We start from the raw sequence: 24,736 nt of genomic DNA on the forward strand, positions 1-24,736 counted from the left end.
ATGACCAAATTTTAATGTAGGACAGAAGGAAGATATGAAATAGGATGATAAAGTTCAATTCTGTAATATTTTATGTTTTAGGGCCAGCAATTCCTGTGATAAATCCTATATAACTGAAAGCGGTTGTGCAAGAGATTTGAAAGAACAGTTTAGTGAAATAGAAATATTTGACTGAATTTATTTTCTTGTGTCTAGTTTATGAAATTTCCAAAGTTAATCAATGGCACTGTTATTGCATTCAACAGTAAGCTACAGTTTGTGAAGAAGACATTGGGATCTGGTGTTAAGGAGAAAAGCAGGAAGAAGAATCTACATACAAGAATATAAATCCCAGTTACCTGAATAAGTTGAGGAATTATCAAGAGAAAAAAAATTAGGCAAATTCAAGAACTGTATAAGAGAAAAGGAAAATACCTTGAGGACCTGAATGAATAGGACAAGCAAAACATTGCACCAGTTGGCCTCCTTTGTAATAATGGAATACTTTGAGTAAATTGAGTTAAAAGCTCAACAGAAAAATAATGTATATTTTGTTACACTCTGTGCAGTTAATATGGTAGAATGGAAGACTTGATATGGTAGAACTCTGGGCAAATTCAGTGCCTTAAACAAGAAAGATAAACATTAATCTGTTGATGGCTACTTAGGTTGCTTACATGCATTCACTTGTAAACAATGCTGCAATAAACACAGGAGTGGAGATATCTTTTCAAGATAGTGATTTTAGTTCCTTCAGATATATACCCCAAAAGTGGAACCGTTAGAACACATGGTAGATCCAGTTTTACTTTTTTGAGGAACATCTATACTCTCTTCCATAGTGGCTACACCAATTTACATTCCCACCAACAGTACCTAAGGGTTCCATTTTCTCTAAATCCTTGCCAGTACTTTTTAATCTCTTGTCTTTTGATAATAGCCATCCAACAGGTGTGAGGTGATATTTCACTGTGTTTTTTATTTGCATTTCTACCATGATTAGTAGGATCTTTACAAGTACCTGTTGGCAATTTGACTATAATCTTTTAAAAAATGCTTGTTCAGGTCCTTTGCTCATTTTTAAATTGGATAATTCTTTTTTTTTGCTATTGAGGTATATATACGAGTTTCTTGTGCATCTTAGATACTAACTCTTGATCAGATATGTGGTTTGAAAATATTTTCTCTCATTCCTAGGTTGCCCTTGCATTTGGTTGATCATGACTTTTGCTGTGCAGAAGCTTCAGAGTTTGATTTAGTCTTACCTGTTTCATTATTGCTTTTGTTGGCTGAACTTCCAAAAGTCATCGCTAAGACCAATGTTAAGGAGCCTTTTCCCTATGTCTTCCTCTGGGCTGCAAGTCTTAAATTTAAGCCTTTAATCCATTTCAAATTAATTTGTCTATGTCGTGTAAGATAGAGGTCCAGTTTAACTCTTTTGCATGTGAATATCCAGTTTTCCCAACACAATTTTTTGAAGAAACTATCTTTTCTCCATTGAGTATCCTTATTAGTTAAATATTAGTGGACTGCACATGTAGGTTTATTTCTGGGCTCTCTATTCTGTTCCATTGGTCTGTGTGTTTGTTTTTAATGCCAGTACCATACTTTTTTTTATTACAAAAGATTTGTAATATTAACTTGAAATCCTAAAGTGTGATGCCTCCAGGTTTGTTCTTACTCAGGACTGCTTTGGTTATTAGGGATCTTTTTGGTTCCATGACTTTCAGGATTTTTTTTTTTTTCTCTATTTCTGTAACAAGTGCCATTGGAATCTTCACAAGGATTGCATTTAATCTACAGATAGCTTTTTATGCACATTTTAGCAATATTAATTCTTCCAATCCATGGGATATCTTTCCATTTGCTTGTGTCTTATTCAGTGTCTTTCATCAGTTTCTTACGGTGTCAGAGTACATATCTTTCATCTCCTTAGTTGAATTTATTCCTCAAGCATTTCATTGTTTTTCATGTCATTGTAAATGGAATTTTTCTCTTTATTTTATATACTTCATTGTTAAGTGTTCGGAAACACAATGATTTCTGTATGTTGAATTTGTATGCTACACCTTTCCTGAATTTATTAGTTGTAAAAGGTTTCTGGTGGAGTCGTTAGGATTTTTCTATGTGTAAGACCATGCCACATGCAAACAGAGACAATTTTACACCCTCCTTTCTGATCTGGATGCCTTTTATTTCCTTTCTTGCCCAGTTTCTCTGACGAGGCTTTCCAGTGCTACATTGAACAGAACTGGTGAGAGTGGGCACCCTTGTCTTGTTTTCACCTTTCATCACTGAGTATGATGTTAGCTTTGGGTATGTCACATATGCCCTTTATTATGCTGACGTCCATTCTCTCTATACCCAGTTTGTTGAGCGTTATCATTTGAATGTTGTCAGTGGTTTCCCTGCATCTATTGTGATGATCCTACAATTTTTATTTCATTTTAGTAATGCAATGTATTATATTTACTGATTTGCATATGTTGAAACATTCTTGCACTCTAGGAATGAATCCAACTTAATTACAGTGTATAATCTTTTAAAGTGCTGCTGAATTTGGTTTGTCAGTACTTTATTGGGAGTTTTTGTATCTATATTCATCAGGCATATTGGTTGATAGTTTTCCTATGGTGTCCTTATCTGGTTTTGGTATTTGCTGGACTCATAAAATGAGTTTGAGAGCATTCTTTTCCCTTCAATTTTTTGAAAGAGTGAGATGAAATGGCTGTAAATGTCTGGTAGATTTCACTTGTGACACCAGGTCATAGAAATGTCCAGTCTTGGACATTTCTTTGTTGGGAGGTTTTTGATTATTGATTCCACCTCCTTATTCATTATTGCTCTGTTCAGATTTTCTATTTCTTCAAGATCCATTCTTGGTAGATTGTATGCTTCTAGGAATTAGCCATTTTTCCTAGATTGTCCAATTTTTTGTCTTATAACTGCTCATAGTAGTCTTTTATGATCTTTGATATTTCTTGTAACGTTTCCATTTCATTTATAATTTTTAAAATAACTTATTTTGGTCCCTATATTTTTTTCTTGGTTCAGCTCAGTTCAGTTCAGTCGCTCAGTCGTGTCCGACTCTTTGTGACCCCATGAATCACAGCACACCAGGCCTCCCTGTCCATCACCAACTCCCAGAGTTTATTCAAACTCATGTGCATCGAGTCAGTGATGCCATCCAGCCATCTCATCCTCTGTCGTCCCCTTTTCCTCCTGTCCTCAATCCCTCCCAGCATCAGGGTCTTTTCCAATGAGTCAACTCTTTGCATGAGGTGGCCAAAGTATTGGAGTTTCAGCCTCAGCATCAGTCCTTCCAATGAACACCCGGGACTGGTTTCCTTTAGCATGGACTGGTTGGATCTTCTTGCAGTCCAAGGGACTCGCAAGAGTCTTCTCCAGCACCACAGCTCAAAAGTATCAATTCTTCGGTGCTCAGCTTTCTTCACAGTCCAACTCTCACATCCATACATGACCACTGGAAAAACCACAGCCTTGACTAGATGGACCTTTGTTGACAAAGTAATATATCTGTTTTTTAATATGCTATCTAGGTTGGTTATAACTTTCCTTCCAAGGAGTGAGCATCTTTTAATTTCATGGCTGCAATCACCATCTGCAGTGATTTTGGAGCCCAGAAAAATAAAGTCTGACACTGTTTCCACTGTTTCCCCATCTATTTCCCAATGAAGTGATGGGACCAGATGCCATGATCTTCGTTTTCTGAATGTTGAGCTTTAAGCCAACTTTTTCACTCTCCTCTTTCACTTTCAACAAGAAGCTTTTTAGTTCCTCTTCACTTTCTGCCATAAGGGTGGTGTCATCTGTATATCTGAGGTGATTGATATTTCTCCTGGCAATTTTGATTCCAGCTTGTGCTTCTTCCAGCCCAGCATTTCTCATGATGTACTTTGCATAGGAGTTAAATAAGCAGGGTGACAATATACAGCCTTGATGTACTCCTTTTCCTATTTGGAACCAGTCTGTTGTTCCATGTCCAGTTCTAACTGTTGCTTCCTGACCTGCATAAAGGTTTCTCAAGAGGCAGGTCAGGTGGTCTGGTATTCCCATCTCTTTCAGTATTTTCCACAGTTTATTGTGATCCACATAGTCAAAGGCTTTGGCATAGTCAATAAAGCAGAAATAGATGTTTTTCTGAAACTCTCTTGCTTTTTCAATGATCCAGCAAATATTCTAGCTAAAATTTGTTGTCAATTTTGTTTATAGTGCCAGAGAACCAACTCAGTTTTGTTAATCTTTTGTATTGTTTTTTTATTCTTTATTTCATTATTTCTGATCTACTCTTTATTATTTCCTCTTTTCTGTCAACTTTGGGCTTAGCTTGTATTTATTTTTCTAGTTCCTTGAGTTGAGTTAGGTTGTTTATTTGAGATCTTTATTTCTTAATAGAGGTGTTTATCTCTATAAACTTTTCTCCTAGAACTGCTTTTGCTATATCCCTTAAGTTTTGGTGTGTTATGTTTCCTTTTTTATCTCCAGATGTTTTTAATTTCTCTTTTGATTTTTTCTTTGATCCACTGGTTAAGAGTGTGTTGTTTAATTTCCATGTATTTGTCAATTTTCTAGCTTTCTTCCTGTGATTAATTTTTTAATTAATTAATTTTAATTGGAGGCGAAATTACTTTACAATATTGTGGTGGTTTTTGCCATACATCAACCTGAACCAGTCATGGATGTCTAATCTCATATTGTGGTTGGAAAGACACTTGATGTAATTTACACTTTCTTGAATTTATTGAGACTTGTTTTGTGGTCTAACATATAATCTATCCTGGAAAATGTTCCATGCTCTGAGGTTGGGGTGGGGCAGGGTGTGCTACTGGTTGGGCCCTACAATCAGCTCTGATTGTATGAGGTCACAAGCTACGTTTACTGGCAGGGCAGTGTTACTGGTTGAACTCATGACTGGGCAGGGCTATAGGCTGGTCTCTGCAATTGCTCTTGATGGGGTCTCAGCCTGTGCTCCCAGACTGGAGGGTGATGCTGGCGGGACTCTGTTCAGGTGAGGCTTCAGGCTGTGCTCTGTGATGATGCAAAGCTGCGGCCTTGGAATTGGGCAGGCCCATAAACAAGGCTTTGCCATCAGGTAGGCCCCTGGCTGTGCTCCCCTTTTGGGCAAGATTACTGGCCAGACTCTCTGATTAAGAGAGCCCTCCAGCTGAATCCCACAGTGAGTGGGTCTAGAGACTGTGTTTCATGGTCAAGCTGGGTTGTTGTCTAGGCTTTCTTGATAAGAAAGCCTTGTTGGGTGGGGCCATAGCCTAGGTTTCAGGCTGTGTTGAGCAATCAGACAAGTCCCTCAGTTGGACTCCACCACTGAGTAGGGATTGTAGGTTGGGCTGAGGCTGTCCAGGGTCACTGTTCAGGCTCCCTGGCTATGCAAGGCCAGAGGCTATGCCCAACAGTTGGTAGGGCTACTGGCTTGGCTTCCTGCCCAAGCAGGGCTGTTGGATGGGCTCCATGGCTGCCTGGGTTCTCTGGCCAGGCTTCCTGGTGGGGTCGGGTGGAGACAGTGTTCAGCTGTTGGGTGGGGCTGGGCATCTGCCTCCCTGCCTAGGCCAAGAAAGATCAAGGCCAGTTGTCTGGGGACCCAAATCAGGTAAAGCTGCCAAGTGGGTCTGCAGGCTAGACAGGGCCACTGGCTGGGCTCTGCTGATGAGCAGAGGCTCTGGCTAGGATCTCTCTTTGGGTGCAGCTGCAAGCAGGAATGCAGTTCCACCGAGACCTGAGTGTGGGTGCTGTAAGCCCCCATGCCTTCTCCATCTTATCAGATTCCCTAAAGATGGGCCCTACAGATTTCTTCCCTGTGAAGTGAGACCCCACTGGGCCTCCTGGGAAGCATCACACAGTCCTGCGGAAGCTGGACGTCCACCTGGGACATTCTCTTTTTCCACTGGAAAAACCACAGGCCTGGGCGGTCCCCTTGGTACAGAGCTGTGCCAGCCTGGGGAGGGTGATGGGGGCAGAGTGCAGCCACTCCTGTCATCTTCTAATGTGGGCCTTCCCAGTCTCTATGGTCCAGGGGGTGCCACAGCCTCAGCCTGGGCTCTGGGATTCTCACAGGGGTGCTCTGTCTATGGATGGTTGCTTGTTGGTCTTCTTGTGATGGGGACTTGAGTCAGAAATGGCTTAGGCCACCATCTTGATAACATCACTCCTCTATATGCTTTTGAGTCTATCTCAGAGCAGAGATTCAAGAGTGGAATCCTGCACTGGTGTGTGAAACCCAGACTCTGACACATGGCTGGGAGCCCAGCGTTGACACCTCTGATCGACCCAGTCATGGGGGCCCTCCATAGTTTGGTCTGATCGACCCAGTCATGGGGGCCCTCCATAGTTTGGTGAGATTTACTTCCAGGTGCTTGGCCAGGTTCCCACAGTAACTATTGGAGAAAAGTCTCCATGTGCTTCTGCTCAAAAGTTTTTGTTCAAATCAACATTAAAAAATAAAGCTTGAGGGATTTTATAATTATATAAGAAACCAAACACAGATCACAATTTTAGTCTCAGCTTTAACTTCCATTGGTAACGGTCTCCAATTGCCCCACAGTGTCTCCGGATTCATTATTTTTCATTTATAACACAGAGAAATCTGACAAAACATCCTCTGAAGCCACCTCAAGCCTTATATACTTCTGCCCAATTAAATTTGTAAGTACATTGGCAGTAAGAATTAAGTACATTGGCAAGACAGACATAGAGAAACTCCACATAGGAAAATGGAAGAAAATCTGTTCATTTAAATATTTGTCAGAATTTTTCCCCTTTGGAGACAGAGTACTTTTTCTGTTTTTTTAAAGCATGGATCCAATATGCTATATATACATTTTTTTTTAACAAAATCTATGGTCAAATATTTTCCATAAAGGAAACTAGTAAATATGATATGATTAAAGTAAAATCTGCTAAGCACCCACTTTGTGCTGGACATTGTGCCAAGTGCTTTTCTTGCTAACCGGTAATAACACTGTGAGTCATGTACTCTGATTCTTAGCATCCTATCTGTAAGGAAGTTGAGGGTTAAAAGAGTTCATTGCTTTGCTCCAAGTCACACAAAAAAGTGGTAAGGCCAATATCTGAATCCAGAAAGTCTTTACTTTTAACTGTTAGTGTACAGTTGTTTATCTTTTTGCCTTTAAACTTTAGAAGTCTATATGAACATTTATTAATATATTAAAAATCTACTGATCCTTTAATTAAGTAATGCCCTTTTCATATCAGATTCTTCACCAGAAATAACCATTTCCATCTCTTGTAGCTCAGTTTTCTGGTTTTTATTTCTGTTTTTCTAAGTAACATGTTTATATTAGTATTTCTTGATTTTTAAATGTTAGACATTATCAGTGAGTCTACAGTGGGGAAGGAATAAACTTCTACATGACTCACCAGGCTCCAATTATTGGTTTAGCACCTCTTATAGCTAAAGCAATAATCATTTCTTTGCAAGATTACAGTTCTTTAATATTTTTCACACTTGAGCTACAAAATACGTTGTGGTTATATTTCTTTTCTTACACAACTTTTTGTTTTCTAAAATCAATAGTTCTTCATTTCTCTCTCTCTCTCTCTCTCCCTTGCTCTCTTTTTCTCTTTAGAATTTGTATTGCTAATTTACATTGCATTCTTTCTCTTATGGTGCTAATAAAGCTCCTTCCAAGAATTCCTCGTTGCCAGGGGGAAGGATGGGAAGATGGAGGTAGGGAGTTTGGGATGGACATGTACATACTACTATATTTACAATGGGTAACCAACAAGGACCTACTGATAGCACAGGAAACTCTGCTCAATATTATGTGGCAGCTTGGATGGGAGAGGAGTTTAGGGGAGAGTGAATACATGTATAAGTATCGCTGAGTCCCTTTGCTGTTCATCTGAAACTATCACATTGTTAATCAGCTATATCCCAATACAAAATAATTAAAAAAAAAAAAAAAAAAACTCCTTCCAGTATGGTTAAGTCCATCAGGCCCCCTAGTTCAGCTGTTTTCTTCCTTGGAGACGTCCCTTTTAGGGTGCACAGACTCCCTACTCCTGTCTGGACAGGTTCTTGCTAGAAGACAGAACCACTGTCATCTGGGACTTTCCTTTACCATCACCCTGGGGATTTCCTTCTTTCTCTCCTGAATATTATTTTTCCTCTCATTTCACTATACGTAGCATATCCTTCATTAGATTCTTGTGAATGTGTGCAGAGAAGGCTAACTATTTTATATATTAAGTGGCAGATATAATATTCTAAATCATAAACTATCTTCTAACTTGTAGAAGGCATTCTGCCATTGTATACTAGCTGCCATCATGGTTTTGGAGAAATCAAACTTTTTCATCTTGGAAACCTTAAAATCTCTTTATCCATCTTCTGAAGTTTTGTAATAGCTTTGCTTTGTGTTAATTTTCCAGGGCGCTTGTAGGGTTTGTGCTCTAGAAGTGTTTAGTTTTCATTTTGGGAATTTTTTTCCTGCTTTACTCCTTTGATCATTTCTTCCTTTCCACTTTATTTGGGAGAGGGAGAGGGCTTTTACAGCATAACTGAATTGGATTTTGAAACTCTTGCACGAATCCTGGCTGCAGGCTTAACCGGATGCAGTGTGGTGGGAGTCAGACCATTTGGTACAGTCTTCCACTTATTCCCTCTATTTTTAATAGAGTGGTTCAAGCACTGATGGCATCCTGTATTATCAAATTAAAGGTCCTTCTGGTTTGCCTGACTAGCTGGGCTTAGGCGGGATCTGCTCACTGAACCACTCCTTTTTCTGACCTTCGAGCAATCTTCCCTTTAAAGCCCTGCAGACTTGATAGTTCCACTTCCCGAGCGAGACTTCTGGGAACTCCGTTTGCAGCAGGAAGCAGCTGTCTTCCTCCTCCATTCTGCTAGCACCATCGCTATTTTATCTACTATCCATCTTTCAAATTCTCTTGGATGTCTGTCAGCTCTATTATCTTCTGTTTTTTTTTGCTGTTTAGGGTTTTGACCTTTTATCCCCTTTGCTATCACTTTATTGGGGTTTTAGTAACAGGTAGAACTGTAAATGCATATCATCAATTTACCATTTTTAACTAGATACTGTTTTGGTTTTCTCACATTTGCTAAATCACAATACTGGCCATTAGCATTTCAACTCTTATCACTTGTCTATATCATTACCATGTTCTCCAGGAAAATGTGGGAAAAACTTGAGGCAAACCACAACCCCCAGGGTTACTCATTAGAGTCCTTCAGAGGATTTTAATCTTACAAGTGAAAAATATCCTGCTAACAATTTCTTACAAAAGAAATGCTAATTTAAATATCAAAGTAACCCCAACTCCTAAAAACTGTATTTTAATATCTATTCTCTTTGGTTTAAATAGTTTATAAAGTACATAAAACATTTCATAGGACTGAAGAAATAGGTATATTTATACATTTTGTAAAATTAAGGAACTTGAATAAAATGGCTTAATGTAATGGAAATAACTGAGATCGGTAGAATTTTCAAAGATAATTTAAAAGCATGAAATAGCAATACATCTTATGGGGGATGTATGGCGTTGATTACTGACAGCTGGAGTCTACTATGCTGTATAAGAATCAGCAAGGACAGTGGGAAGTGAAAATCCGTTCTGCATGTATTTTTCAGGGTTACCCTCTTTTGCTTTGTTGGGTTGGGTATGGTGCTGTGTTTGCTGCACACGTGAAGATGACATTATAGTCTGTGGTCTGTAGGTCATGCAATCCTCCTTGCAAAATTAAATTATTTAGACTCTAGAAACTCGATAAGCATGCACTGTGATCTCTCTCAAAAACACTGTGTGCAGAACATAGAAAAGGGCTCCTAAGACTATGGCTGCGGGTTAATGACTCACAAATAAATAAACAAAGCTGTTAGCACTGTTCTGGATATATCACTGCAGCTCAACCCAAGCTTCCACCTTAGGATGGCTTCTTGGAGGACCGCTGACATTAACCCTATGACGGTAGATCTACTTAAGAGTCAACTTTGTGAGGACTTCCCTGGTTTTCTAGTGGCTAAAACTCTGTGTGCAGGGGGGCCTGGCTTCGATCCCTGGTCAGGGAACTAGATCCCACATGTTACAACTAAAGGTTCCACATGCTGCAACTAAGACCCAGCACAAGTAAATACATATTTTTTTTTTTAAAAAAGAGTCAATTCTGTGAGGAGATGGAATGTATTTGCCCCAAACACCTGTCTAGCCAGTGCCTCCCCTTTCTCACCAATCCTGCCCAGCTTCTTCCAGATTTCCCATCCCAATTCACCATCTCACACTCATGTCTCTATTCTGCCCAGAAGGACCAATTTTCAAGAACCTATTGATTCTTTCCTTCTATTGTTTTACACTTTACCTGCTGCTCGTTAAGCTTTTTCTGTATTTCTTCTGAGTCACAGGAATCGTAGACGATGGGTTTGGCCAGCTCTGACTCGATGTGGGCTAACCACGTCCTCAGACTGCTCATGTTCTTATCCAGCTGTTGTACTGCAACCAGAGTCTCCTTCAGCTTCTTTACCCTGTGGGCAGAAAAGGAGAGATGTCAACTTCAGGGAGAGGCCTCACTCATGCTTCCCTCAGGAACAGAAGCCAGAGCTGGGTCTAAACCCAGAGTCCAGCCTGGTTCAGCCACCTACTGTCTGTGTGATTGTGGGCGGTGGCATAGCCCTTCTGTGTCTCTGTTTGCTTGTCTATAAAATAGAGAAGAAGTCACAGTATTTATGAAATTCAAATTAGGTGAATAACGATGGTGCCAGTACATGGGAAACATTAAAAAGAATATTAGCCATGGTTATCCTCAACACAACTATAATGATACAACAGTTACAGAAACCTCATGTGACTTCATCAATAATATAATCTATACTACATACTTTCACAAATAATATGATGTATACTTCTACCAAGAATAACTGGGAGAAAAAGTTAACATTTCCAATGATTTGTCACTAAACAGATCACATCTCCATGGTTCCGATCACTTCCGCTCCTCTGGGATGTGTTTCAGCAACACTGTAGCAGAAACTTAGTTCAAAGAAGAAAACACACTTAAGAAGGCAATGGCACCCCACTCCAGTACACTTGCCTGGAAAATCCCATGGATGGAGGAGCCTGGTGGGCTGCAGTCCATGGGGTCGCTAGGAGTCGGACACGACTGAGCGACCTCACTTTCATTTTTCACTTTCATGCACTGGAGAAGGAAATGGCAACCCACTCCAGTGTTCTTGCCTGGAGAATCCCAGGGACGGGGGAGCCTGGTGTGCTGCCATCTCTGGGGTCACACAGAGTCGGACACGACTGAAGTGACTTAGCATAGCATGCAATTTGAGTTTTCATGATGCCAGATCATGTCAAAGGTAACTAAGGGCCTACTGGATTGTCAAATGGCAGAAGGCAGGTGCCAGATCTACTGTTATCCAGTCTTCTACCTTCAGAGCCTAATTCGGTCCACTACTCACCATGGCAGTGATGGCACGCGTGCTCAATTGTGTCCGACTCTTTGCGACCCTTTGGACTGTAGCCCAGCAGGCTCCTCTGTCCATGGAATTTTCCAGGCAAGAATACTGGAGTGGGTTGCCACTTCCTACTCCAGGGGATATTCCCAACCCAAGGATTGAACCTGATTCTTTATGGCTTTGCCACAAGAAGCCCAGTATTCACTACATGGCATGCCTAAAAAACAACCATAACAAAATGCTGTTTTCCCATTCTTTCCAGGAAGGAGTAAAAACTCATTTCTTTAAGATTGCCATTTCTCTAACAATAACATGTGAACACTTTAGAAGTAAGGTGCCAGAAAGACAAAATAAATGATTTGATTATTTTCTTAATGTAATGTACAATCTGATCAGAAATCTGGCATGGAAGCAATGCAATATAACAATATGGTAAGAATTAAACAAAAGAAACGAACCAGGTTTCTGGCTAATACATAAGGAGTGATCAATTCTGTCTTGCCATGTTCAGTAATTATTCATTCATTCACCACTTGTTCATTTCTTTATTCCTCCTACAAACATGTATAGTGCTAGATAAACACTGACAATTAAAGTTTCATCCTTGCCATTGAGGAGCTTAGACTTTGATGAAAAAGAGAAAATGAAGAAATGATATGTGAGCTGCATCTTGAGAGGCAGATACAAGCCAAGCAGAATGCTTCTGGCTTCCGAAACATAAAGAAGAAAAGTTTGAGATTCTGAAGGCGAAGAGTGTCACAGCACCCAGGAGATTAGGGGTGAAAGAACGGGGGAAAGAAGAGGAAAAGAGATGAGATGTGCTAAGATACAAGACTGATGGGTGGATGAGAGTAAGATTATAAGACTCCCATAGTGACATGATAATGAATTTGTCTGTAGTTTTAAAGATTAATAAGAACTTTTTCCAAGATCTATTTGTGGACTGTTAAGATCAGTTCTGATTTTGAGTGCAGAAGTTTGAGGCAAGGCTGTCGGAAGAGTCCAGTTTAGGAAGTAAATAAAGTAATTGAAGTGGTTTACGTCAAAAGCCTACTTTCAAACAGCGGGGGTTAGAGGCAAGGACTGGATTGCTAAATTCACAAATCCTCATGATGTGAGACAGAAGGAGCTAGAAATGATGTCTCTTCCAATTGAATGATTAGATGGATGCTGGTGTCTCAGAGGATACATGATGAGGAGCAAGCTCTAGGGATTAATGGGGCACAAAGTTTAGGATATGATGAGTCTGGAAATAATAATTCTTAGGTTCAGAAAAGACAACAGAATGTATTGCACTGATTTACATACTGTGGCATAGAGTTGAAGCTCAATGAAAGGATGTGTTTCATTCTGAAAGGGGATGGACTAAGAAGAATGAACTTTAAAAGGTTAAAGGAGGAGGAATCATAGGTAAAGAAAAAATAATTAGAAAGGAAGGAGGTGAAGCAGGTAAGTGTAGCAAAAAACTAAAGGCAGGAAAAGTTTCAAGAAAGAACTTGTGGACTGGGGAATAAGACTGATGGTACTTAAGGGTACAAAGTTGTCACAAGCAGTAATAAGCCACATGGATTGAATGCATAGTAAAATGAATATAAATAACAAGAGCATACTATAATTTCATACTGTGATAAATATGACAAATACAACGGCCACCACATTATAAATTATCGATGTATCAAAGTAACACGTTGTACACCTTAGAATTACAATGTTGTATATCAAGTACATTCAATTAGAAATAATTTTTAAGTAGTGTCATATATACATGTAAGTGAATCACTTTACACTTGAAACTAACATAATATTGTAAATTTACTAATTAAAAAAGAAGAATTAAAAAACAAAAAGCAGTATCATGCCATGGTTATCAGGTGTTTAGAAACCCAGCGTGCCACGTAAAGTGATCTTAAAAGATGATAAATATTTATTAGTGTGCAGCTTAATGGATATGTCTGCATGTTTCCAAATTTTATGTTACACAAACTAGCTACAAAATTACTTTAGAGTCACTAAGAGTTATCTTAAAATTAAAAAAAAAAAAAAAAGAAAAAAATTAAAAAAAGAAACTGTTGGTCAGGATATGATCTAAAGGCCCTCTTCATTAGAGTTCACCTGGTTTCCCTCATGAAAGTGCAGCTCCCTAGACCCCAACACTGTCCTATGGAGCCAGAATCTTAGGAGATATGGCCAGGGAATTTCCATTTTTAAGAAGCAAGCCTTAGGTGTTGCTAAATTGTGGAACCACAGGTCTGCTTAGTCAAAGGCAGAGCAGGACAGCATGATGAGGCCTAAAAAGAGCCTTTAGAAGAGGTCTGCTGGCCCCAGATGAGTAGTTTAGCAAGCACCGTGGAACCAGAACACGGGCGGCATCTGGCTTCAGAAATACCTTATGATAAAAGAGGACTGTTAATCATTTTAAGAAAGCAGGCAGGGGAGTTGAGTAAATATGGTACAAAACAGGTAGAATTCTCTGGCTAAAAGAAAAAATTTGATTTTTTGTTCTGTTTAATGCAGTTGAAGGCCTGGAATCACTTTAGAATGTTTTTAGGCAGAGAAAAAGGAACTCATGAGATAAGAGCCAAAGACAGAAGAAAAAGGCAGAAAATGATACATGAATATAGATGATGGAGCGAGGATGCATAGGAGCAGGGTTAACGGGAAAAGGGCATGGACAGATAAATGAGTTTTGAAAGGAATTTCCCAGTGAGGGCAGAGTGTGAGCAGGAGTTTGGGAGGAACACAGATGGTACTTTTTAACTCTGTTAATATCAAGTAATAGCAGCAAAAAACCATTATTGAGCCCCTGTTGATGGGCTGACACGGCTGCATGTATGTACATGGAATGCTCTGAAAAGAAAGGGGATGGGGAAGGGGAGCACATGATCAATGATTTCTGATGCAGCCCTTATTTGAAATTCAATTTTGCTTTTAGACCATAAGCTTTTTAAAAAATATATTGTAGACTTTTTTGTTCAGGAAATGTGGTCACCTTACTGACACTGCTTATAATAGAAACAAATGGCCCATAAGCAAAATACTTCCATTTCCAAGGTGTCAATCTGGCTCAACCAAAGAAGTATCTGCTTGGAAAAAATGTCAAGAGCGGTATGTCTTTTAAAACTCTAGAGATGTGATAGGGATTTCTCTGGCAGTACAGTGGTTAAGATTCTCTTGATTCTACTGTAGGGGCCACAAGTTCGATCTCTGGTTGGGAAGCTAAGATGCCGCATGCCGAGCAGAACAAAGGAACAGCAACAACAACAACTCTAGGGATGTGATATGTTTCAGGTAGGTATCTGCAACAGAATGTTCTCAAAGATGGATAACCCTCACTCAGAATGACCAAATCTCTCTATCGTATTACTCCCAGATGGTAAAGAAGAGATTCTCAAGCTAGCATTGGTCACTTAGGGTGTTTTCCTGCCACACAGGCCAAAGCTAACTCTCTCCCCACCTCCTCGCTTCCATGACTCTCCAGATAAATCTGATAGGCTTCTCTAGTCAGGAGCCACCTTTCTGAAGAAACTCTCATAACCAAACTATGTTGAGAATTTTTATTCACTTTTAATTGCTTAGAATAGATATCATCACTTCTGTTAACATTTTCTGTAAATCAATGTTTCTCTTGCAAATGAAAATCTAGTCATGACACCTTCACTTTTCCTTTAGAATGCTTAAAAGGATTTTCACTATGCTCAGTTCTTGATAGTATCTATATTTCATTAATTATAATAAAACCCCTTATGTGTGAATAACATTTTCAGTGTGTAAAGGCATGTTACCTTACATTGTTTAAAAAAATGTGTATTTAAAAATTATATTCATATTCTGCAATATATTCAATTGATAGGGAACAGAAAACTTGCATTACAATATATTTCTCATGACTTATAATTCCATTCAAGATAAGACTTTCTCTAATTAGCCTTCTAAGTATAATTTGTACCTGTCTTGAGAGCATTTGAAAATATTAGCCTTGAACAATAATCCCAAGGACTTTTACACACAACCCACTCACATTTCTCTCGTACGTCAGACAAAATTCACCTGAAGGTCAGTTAGAGAAGCTACTGGGTATAAAGTTCAGGGTGCATATCCTACCAACAATGATCATGGCACAGGCTTGGGGTTTAACATGACCTTGGCCATCCTGCCTCAGTGTCCCATATGGAAAGGACAGTCTACAACCAATAAAGCCACTGGAATAGGACTGAAGAGTGGCTCATTGATCTGAGATGTCTGTCCTGGTTTTACCCCAGTGAAGAATGTCCTCCCAGGAACCTCTCCCACTGGACCAGCTTCCTGTCTTCAGATCTGGTAGGATGTGAATGCTGACCATGCTTTGGGATGGGGCTTTACAATAAACTTACAACAGCATCAGGCTTTTGTGTGGAGCTAAAGGCTTCGAGTTGGTGATGGACAGGGAGGCCTGGCGTGCTGCGATTCATGGGGTGGCAAAGAGTCGGACACGACTGAGTGACTGAACTGAACTGAAAGGCTTCGAGAGTACCTCACTCTGGGCCTGCTTCCTTCTTACTCTTGTTCAAACTCTCTGTTGTTATTTATGCCCATGTTCTTCCTTCCCATGGGAAATTCTCTGGAAAGCTAGAACTGTGAATTTCCACTCTGAGTGTTCTCTTTCCATTTTTGGCTGCCATACTAAGCTCAGTACCTTGCACAAAGCTGGGTTCTATTTAAATATCTACTTTCCCTGATGGCTCAGAGGGTAAAGAATCTGCCTGAAATGCAGGAAGACACAGGAGATACAGGTTCAATCTTTGAGTCAGGAAGATCCCCTGGAGAAGGAAATGGCAACCCATTCTAGTATTCTTGCCTGAAAATTCCCATGGACAGAGGAGTCTGGTGGGCTACTGTCTAACCAGTCACAAAGAATTGGACACGAATGAGTGACTAAGCAAACAAGCAAACATTAATAATTGGTATTCTAACTAAAATATTTTTATTTTGTTAACATATTTTATTTGACATTAAATGTATACTTAAATTTTCTTCTAGATCATTTGCTAATGATATATTTGTTAAGGACAAAAATTAATTGATTTTCTTGGTTCAAAATTCACTTGCAAAAATGATCCAAGACACAAAGGCTATGAATAAACACTGTTCCACCTGATATTACCTACAGTAGCCAAATAATTTACAGATCAGTAATCCTGTATAGTATTGAAGGAGTTCCAGTAGTCAGAGCAGTTGGTGCAGTACGTGAAGGGCATCGTGACATGGAAATGCTTGTTCATATAGTCCATTAAGGACAAGTTCCTCTTTCAAATGAATGTGTAAATCTTAGTATAGTCAGGGAGGGTGAACGCTTAAGTGGGTCTCCCTTCCCATTTTTAAAAAAGTGCACTTTACCACAAAGAGCAAAATACATTGTGTGTGCAAGTGTTGAGGGGGGAAGGGGTGCTGATGTGAGCTGAAAGGAGGTGGGGGATAAAGTCCCCATATATCACCTTCGAGCTATTAAAGTTGATATTGGTGGGACAGGGATCATTCTTTTTTCAGAGAAATGTCCCACTTTTTTTTCCCCATTATTTCTTTAAAGGCAACTTTGACTAAAGTATCAACAATAGTTTTATTTATCTATCACTGTAAGAAGTTTGAGCAACATTGTTTTTGGTGGCATCCAGGATTATAATTCAAAATAAGTGTTTACAGATGTCATTTGTCTGGGTAAGTTTAGCAAACCTGGTCTATCTGTAAGTCCCTGCACCTGGTTCCTCTTTCAGAGTCTCCTGTGCTTCCTGAGTATTTGATCTTTCTTGAGAAGGGTTCTAATACCAATTCCAGTTGTACGGCTTCTTAATATTGCCACATGACTACACACATATATGCATATATACATACACATTTCATATATACCTCACTACTTTCCTTCAGACAAATTTAGTAAACACATACACCAAAACCAACAAAAAATTCATGTGCTCAATATATCAGAACCAAAAGTACCATTAATAAATTCTATTCATCAATAGGGGTTTATATGGGGGATGTTATGGTACCAAAAAAATGTTGAAAAATAAAGTGAAAATTCCTGATGTAATGTTATTCTAACTGAATAAAAATCATTAGGTAAATACCTACATTATGCACTAAATTACCATTTTAGACATGCATTTCCCCATTTGCACATATGTTTGAAAACCTTTATACTAGTCAGTGACCAAAACCTACTGACATACCTAAAGACAAACGACTTTCTCTCACACACACAACCCTCCAGGCTGCTGAAGCATGAGAGATTATTTTATTTCATAAAGGGAACACTTTTGGTTACAAAGCTGTGAACTGGCCACGACTGAATTTTAGTTTTAGCAGCAGCTGTCCTTTAAATAACAGATGACGGACTGACAGGATCTTTCCACTGGACCTTTTTTCTGAATCCCGTTCCTGTGTCTCAGACTCTCTACTGTAACCATACCCCTCATGTGACGATTCTAATCCAGAGACAACTGGATGCCGAGCCATGACAAAGCCCATTAACCTTTCCATCTAGCTTCACGGGCCAGTAGAGGGACAAGAAAAACCAACAAATAACTCTTAGGGAGTCCATGGCCAACAACCTCCTAACACCAGTCAGCCCCACTTCACACTGGCAAAAACAATTATGGATTAAAACGCCAGCATCCATCCTGTCGCCCCCACGTAACAAGTAAGCTATGCCCAGGGGAAGAAACTCAAGGAGGTGCCTGCCTTGCGACATTGCAGTTACAGTCCGGGAGGTCTGCATCCGCACAGCCATCGTCTGCCATCCTTGGGCCACAAGAATCTTCCGCCACCACCATGAAGTATCCACTTGCAAAAGTTAGCTTTGCAGAGCAAAAGGCTGAATCTTGCGCGGGGATGAAAGGTTCCCTGGTCTGTGTATGGAAGTATGAAAATGCTCCCTCCAGACAAATGTTGGTAAGTCTCTGCCTGATAATATGACACTGAGCAGTGAGTGACAAGTGGTCATGCTTCTAAATAAAACCTACATTCATTAACATGTGCCAGGCTTGATCTCCTGGAATGTAGGCCACGAGGGTAAGAAGGGGAAAGGCTCAGGGTAATCTGGAAGGAGGGGGAGGCTCCAGGTCTAAAGAAAGAAGGGAGCAGAAATAAGACTGGCTGCAGACACATCGCCATTCTGGAAGGACCTTCCCCCTTTTCTAGCAAGCAGTCTGTTAAGTTGGAAAAGATATTTGAAAAGACAAATGACCCAAACACAAACAAGCAAAACCGCCACAAGTACAGCAAACTGTAGTAGCAAAAAGGAGCAACTTCTATTTTTCTTCAGTTTGCTTGCCAGCTAAGTGATGTAAGTAGGAGTTTAGGGGGTTGTTTGGGAAGATGGGATGGGCAAGAAATTCTGCTGAAAAGTGAATGGTCTTCACCTTTGAATAGACAATTTGAGCAGGAAAAGGAATGAAGAAATACTATTCTCCACTTACCTCAAACTTTGTCCTTTTAAAAATAATGATATAAAGTGACAAAAATAACATGTTCATTTTAAGGTAATTAAAAAAATATGTTCATTTGCTTTGTGGAATTTCAGTTAACTTGGGGGGGGGTTGGAATTGCAAGAATTTCTAAATTTTCTGCACTGATTCTATATAAACTTCATAATTTAAGCTTTTAAAGAAAATAAGCTCCCAAGTGATTCATTACTGATAATTAAAAAAAGAAATGTGACCAATGCTGCCTGCTTTAAATCCTTTGAGGATTTTAAAGTACATACGCACAAATGACTTATGAATAAATAAATGGGCAATAAACATTTGCTAAGCTTTTTTTTAAGGCCAATATGATGAATTTTAACTAATACAAAACAAAGCACTTGGTTCTGGTTATATGAGTTGATTGCTTTAAAAATAGTAATATATTTTCTCTATAAAAGAAACAAACCTGAATTTTTACGTTAAAAAAAAAATCCAGAAAACTTCATTAAAAATAAAATTATTTTTAAAATGCTATTAAAGATATAATATTTTTATTCTTTAAAAAAAAAATCACTTCACTGATATATTATTTTCATCAAGATGGAAAATATTGGTTGTAATTCAATAATAGAAGGTAAATTTGCTTTTTCTTGATTACTAGCAACATTAAAAAAAACTGATTAATTCCCTTTTACTATATTTGCGTTTTTCCATGGGTTATTTTTTTTTCCATGTTCACTATTCTTAGCACAATATATTTATTCCAATGAACTAAATATAAGGCAAGGCTTTACAGACACAGTTATTGTAGTAGCAAAAAATGACAATAATATAAATTTTCGTCGTAGGGAAAATATTAGATAAATCACATTACATAAAACTATGGAGTGATCTAAAAGAATAAGATTGGCACATATAGTATATGATAGTATACCTGATCCTTTCCCCTGTGTTGTCTCACTGGAGAAGTGGCAGTTATTTTTAATGAACACTTTGAAAATGAGGAATCCGGGACTCAGAGAGGTTATACAGTAAGCCCTAGGTCACACAGCCAGAGCAAGGTGAACTAAAACTAAGTGAAAGTGAAGTCGCTCAGTCGTGTCCAACTCTTTGCGACCCCATGGACTGTAGCCTACCAGGCTCCTCCGTCCATGGGATTTTCCGGGCAAGGGTACTGGAGTGCGTTGCCATCTCCTTCTCCAGGGGATCTTCCCGACCCAGGGATCGAACCCGGGTCTCCCACATTGTAGGCAGACGCTTTAACCTCTGAGCCACCAACTAGGATGGTGTCATTTCTGAGCTTGCTGCATCAAAGCATTTCTGATTCTGGCTTGACTTTTCTGAATGGATCACCATGAGGTAATACCAGCCACAAATTCCAAGAATTACTTTTTCTTTTTCTTCTTCTTCTAGTTTGGGCAGAGCTCCCACTGGACTGAAATCCCTAGTGGGGACAGCTGCTTCAACTTTGCAAAGCCCTCCTTATTCTCCATGAGCCTCTAAACTCCCTCTAGGATGAGAGATGACATTTATTGACTGAGCGCTTCACTGTGCTAAGTGGTTTACAGGTACCACCTCATTTAATCCTCCTGATAGCCTTTTACACCATATAATTGAAGTACTGAGAGGATGAGTAATTCATCAAATATCACAGTGCAGGTGAAGCAGAAACATTTTATAATTCAGGCAAGTGAAGCCCCAAGCCCAGGCTCTGCTATATTACTATCTGTATGTAGGGTACTTTTCACATGCTGTGTCTCAGGCTGAGAAGCTCAGCAAAATACTGGAGAGACTACTATATATGCAAAGAACTACATAGAACTACATTAGGTTCTGGGGTTACTGTGGTCATCAAGTTTGATACACTGACATTTCAACAGAAGAAAGAAACTTTCAATAATCTTCAAAATGGGATATTTATTATAAACAAGGGAACTGCTACGGACTGTATACAGAAAGCCTAGATAAGAAGGGCTTGATCTAATCTGGAGAAAAGGAAGAACATGAAGAAGAATTAGGAGCTGGCCGGTCCAGAGAGAGAGAGAGCAGGAAGATGAAACAGAAGAGGGGAGGCTCTCAGGTGAGAAGCCCTGTATCCTTGCTTTATCACTCTTATGTTTGGGGAATCATTTTCTTTTTCATCTTTATATCCCCAGAGGGGTGTCTGGAAACTATGCCTGGCTACCTGTTTTGGTAATAAGATGTTACTGAAATCTACTGTGTTTCTCTACACACTGCCTAAGGCTGCTTTTGGGATTTATTGGCAGAGGGCTTTGTCAGAGGCTGTTCAACACACAAAGCCTTGAATATTAGTCATTTAGTAATCCAGTCCTGAGAGAGTTTGCCAGCTTCTGCCATGTAGCAATATGCAGAGGAACTATTAATACTTCATACACTTTTGTATACAGGGGGCATACCATAGTTTTTAAAAATTGTATTTGTTTTTCCTGTTTTTGAGATCCATGAATTATGATAAAGTGGACATGATCAAGCAGGAGATGGCAAGAGTGAACATCGACATCTTAGGAATCAGTAAACTAAAATGGATGGGAACAGGCGAATTTAATTCAGATGACCATTACATCTATTACTATGGGCAAGCTGCTGCTGCTGCTAAGTCGCTTAGTCGTGTCCAGCTCTGTGCGACCCCATAGACGGGCAGCGCACCAGGTTCCCCCATCCCTGGGATTCTCCAGGCAAGAACACTGGAGTAGGTTGCCATTTCCTTCTCCAATGCAGGAAAGTGAAAAGTGAAAGTGAAGTCGCTCAGTCGTGTCCGACTTGTCGCGACCCCATGGACTGCAGCCTACCAGGCTCCTCTGTCCATGGAATTTTCCAGGCAAAAGTACTGGAGTGGGGTGCCATTGCCTTCTCTGCTATGGGCAGGAATCACCTAGAAAAAATGATGTGGCCCTCGTAGTCAACAAAAGAGTGCAAAATTCAGTGCTTGGGTGCAATCTCAAAAACAACAGAACGATTTTAGTTTGGTTCCAAGGCAAATCATTCAGTACCACAAGTAATCCAAGTCTGTACCCCAAACACAAATGCTGAAGAAGCTTAAGTTGACTGGTTCTATGAAGACCTACAAGACCTTCTAGAATGACACCAAAAACAACATCGTTTTCTTCATAGGGGATTGGAATGCAAAAGTAGGAAGTCAAAGATACCTGGAGTAACAGGCAAGTTTGGTCTTGGAGTACAAAATGAAGCAGGGCAAAGAGTTTTGTCAAGAGAACACATTGGTCATAGCAAACATCCTCTTCCAATAATACAAGAGACGTCTCTACACGTGGACATCACCAGATGGTCAATACCAAAATGAAACTGACTATATTCTTTGCAGTTAAAGATGGAGAAATTCTATATAGTCAGCAAGAACAAGACCCGGAGCTGACTGTGGCTCAGCTCCTTATTGTAAAATTCAGGCTTAAATTGAAGAAAGTAGGAAAAACCACTATGTGATTCAGGTATGACCTAAATCAAATTCCTTATGATTATACAGTGGAGGCAACAAATAGATTCAAGGGATGAGATCTGATAGAAAGAGTGCCTGAAGAACTATGGACAGAGGTTCGTGACATTGTAAAGGAGGTGACCAAAATGACTGCAAAGAAAAAGAAATGCAAAGCAAAGTGGAGGCCTTACAAATAGCTGAAAAAGAAGAGAAGCGAAAGGTAAGGGAGAAAGGGAAAGATATACCCAACTGAATGCAGAGTCCTAGAGAACAGCAAGGAGAGATAAGAAGGTCTTCTTAAATGAACAGTGCAAAGAAATAGAGGAAAACAATAGAAAAGGAAACTAGCGATCTCTTCTAGAAAATTGGAGGTATCAAGGGAATATTTCATGCACGGATGGGCACAATAAAGGACAGAAACAGTATGGACCTAACAAAAACAAAAGAGCTTAAGAAGAGGTGGTAAGAATACACAGAATAAATTTACAAAAATGATCTTAATGACCCAGATAACCATGAAGGTGTGGTCACTCACCTAGAGCCAGACATCCTGGAGTCTGAAGTCAAGTGGGCCTTAGGAAGCATCACTACAAACAAGGCTAGTGGAGGTGATGGAATTCCAGCTGTGCTACTTAAACTTCTAAGATAGAATGCTGTAAAAATGCTGCATTTGACATGTAAGACAATTTGGAAAACTCAGCAATGAGTGGCCACAGGACTGGAAAAGGTCAGTCTGCATTCTAATCTCAAAGAATGGCAGTGCCAAAGAATGTTCTAACTACCGAACAATTGTGCTCATTTTACATGCTAGTAAGCTTATGCTCAAAATCCTTCAGGCTGGGCTTCAGCATTATGTGAACTGAGAACTTCCAGATGTACAAGCTGGGTTTAGAAAAGGCAGAGGAAACAGAGGTCAAATTGCCAACATCTGCTGGATCATAGAGAAATCAGGGGAATTCTAGAAAAACATTTACTTCTGCTTCGTCGACTACATTAAAGCCTTTAATGGTGTGGATCATAACAAACTGTTGAAAATTCTTAAAGAGATGGGAATACCAGACCACCTCACCTGTCTCCTGAGAAATCTGTATGCAGGTCAAAAAGCAACAGTTAAAACTGGACATGGAACAATGGACTGGTTCAAAATTGGGAAAGGAGTACGACAAGGCTGTATATTGCTGTCCTGTTTATTTAACTTATGTGCAGAGTACATCATGTGAAATGCTAGGCTGGATGAATCACAAAATGGAATTAAGATTGCCAGGAGAAATATCAACAACCTCAGATATGCAGATGATACCACTCTAGTGGCAGAAAGTGAAAAGGAACTCAAGAGACTCTTGTTGAGGGTGAATGAGGAAGTGAAAAAGATGGCTTAAAACTCATCATTCAAAGAACTAAGATAATGGCACCTTGTTTCATCACTTCATGGCAAATAGAAAGGGAAAAGATGGAACTACTGAGAGATTTTATTTTCTTGGGCTCTAAAATCACTGCTGGTGGTGACTACAGGCATGAAATTAAAAGACACTTTCTCCTTGGAAGGAAAGCTATGACAAACCTAGATTTCCTATTAAAAAGCAGAGACATTACTTTGCCAACAAAGGTCCATATAGTCAGAGCTATGATTTTTTTCAGTAGTGATGTACATATGTGAGAGTTGGACAGTAAAGAAGGCTGAGTGCTGAAGAATTTAATGCTTAGGAACTTTGGTGCTGGAGAAGACTCTTGAGAGTCCCTTCGACAGCAAGGAAATCAAACCAATCAATCCTAAATGAAATCAACCCTGAATATTCACTGGGAGGACTGATGTTGAAGCTTCAATCCTTTGGCTACCTGATTCGAAGAGCCAATTCATTGGAAAAGACCTTGATGTTGGGAAAGATTGACGGCAAAAGGAGAAGCGAGCAACAGAGGATGAGATGGTTGGATGGCATCACGGACTCAACGGATGTGATTTTGAACAAACTCGGAGATAGTGAAGGACTGTCGGGTGTGTTGCAGTTCATGGGATCACAAAGAGTTGGACACAACTTAGTGACTGAGCAACAACAATGACGGAAAATGCAGAGTTCTGTGAAAAAAAATCACTGAATTGAATACTTTTGACAGATAAGTTGTATGGTATGTGAATTATATCTCAATAAAGCTATTATTAAAATAATAACTTTACTGGATTCCCTGGTAACTCGGATGGTAAAGAATCCGCCTGCAATGCAGGAGACCTGGGTTTGATCCCTAGCTTGGAAAGATCCCCTCAAATAGGAAATGGCAAGCCACTCCAGTATTCTTGCCTGAGAAATCCCATGGACAGAGGAGCCTGGAGGGCAACTGTCCATAGGATCTCAAAGAGTTGGGGGACTAACAATTTCATTATTAAAGTAACACATAAC

General features: G+C 39.6%; 1 protein-coding gene and 1 long non-coding RNA gene across 8 annotated transcripts in view; one reads left to right on the forward strand and one right to left on the reverse strand.

Moving 5' to 3' along the window:
* SYNE1 (spectrin repeat containing nuclear envelope protein 1) overlaps positions 1 to 24,736 on the reverse strand; it is a 505,866-nt gene that overhangs the window by 49,484 nt on the left and 431,646 nt on the right. For 6 of the 7 annotated variants that reach the window (XM_070796399.1, XM_070796398.1, XM_070796402.1 and 3 more), the window contains one exon: positions 10,352 to 10,514. In XM_070796399.1, coding sequence (XP_070652500.1) covers positions 10,352 to 10,514 — 163 coding nt within the window. Of the gene's footprint in view, positions 1 to 10,351; positions 10,515 to 18,164; positions 18,257 to 24,736 lie in introns of those variants that run through there. The other variant, XM_070796405.1, reaches the window with a different exon arrangement.
* LOC139184974 (uncharacterized) lies at positions 18,469 to 24,510 on the forward strand. Its single transcript, XR_011568534.1, has 2 exons — positions 18,469 to 18,768; positions 20,303 to 24,510. It is a non-coding gene; the product is annotated as an uncharacterized lncRNA (long non-coding RNA).

The sequence above is a fragment of the Bos indicus genome, chromosome 9 (assembly GCF_029378745.1).
Source record: "Bos indicus isolate NIAB-ARS_2022 breed Sahiwal x Tharparkar chromosome 9, NIAB-ARS_B.indTharparkar_mat_pri_1.0, whole genome shotgun sequence".
In the NCBI taxonomy this organism is placed as follows: Eukaryota; Metazoa; Chordata; class Mammalia; order Artiodactyla; family Bovidae; genus Bos; species Bos indicus.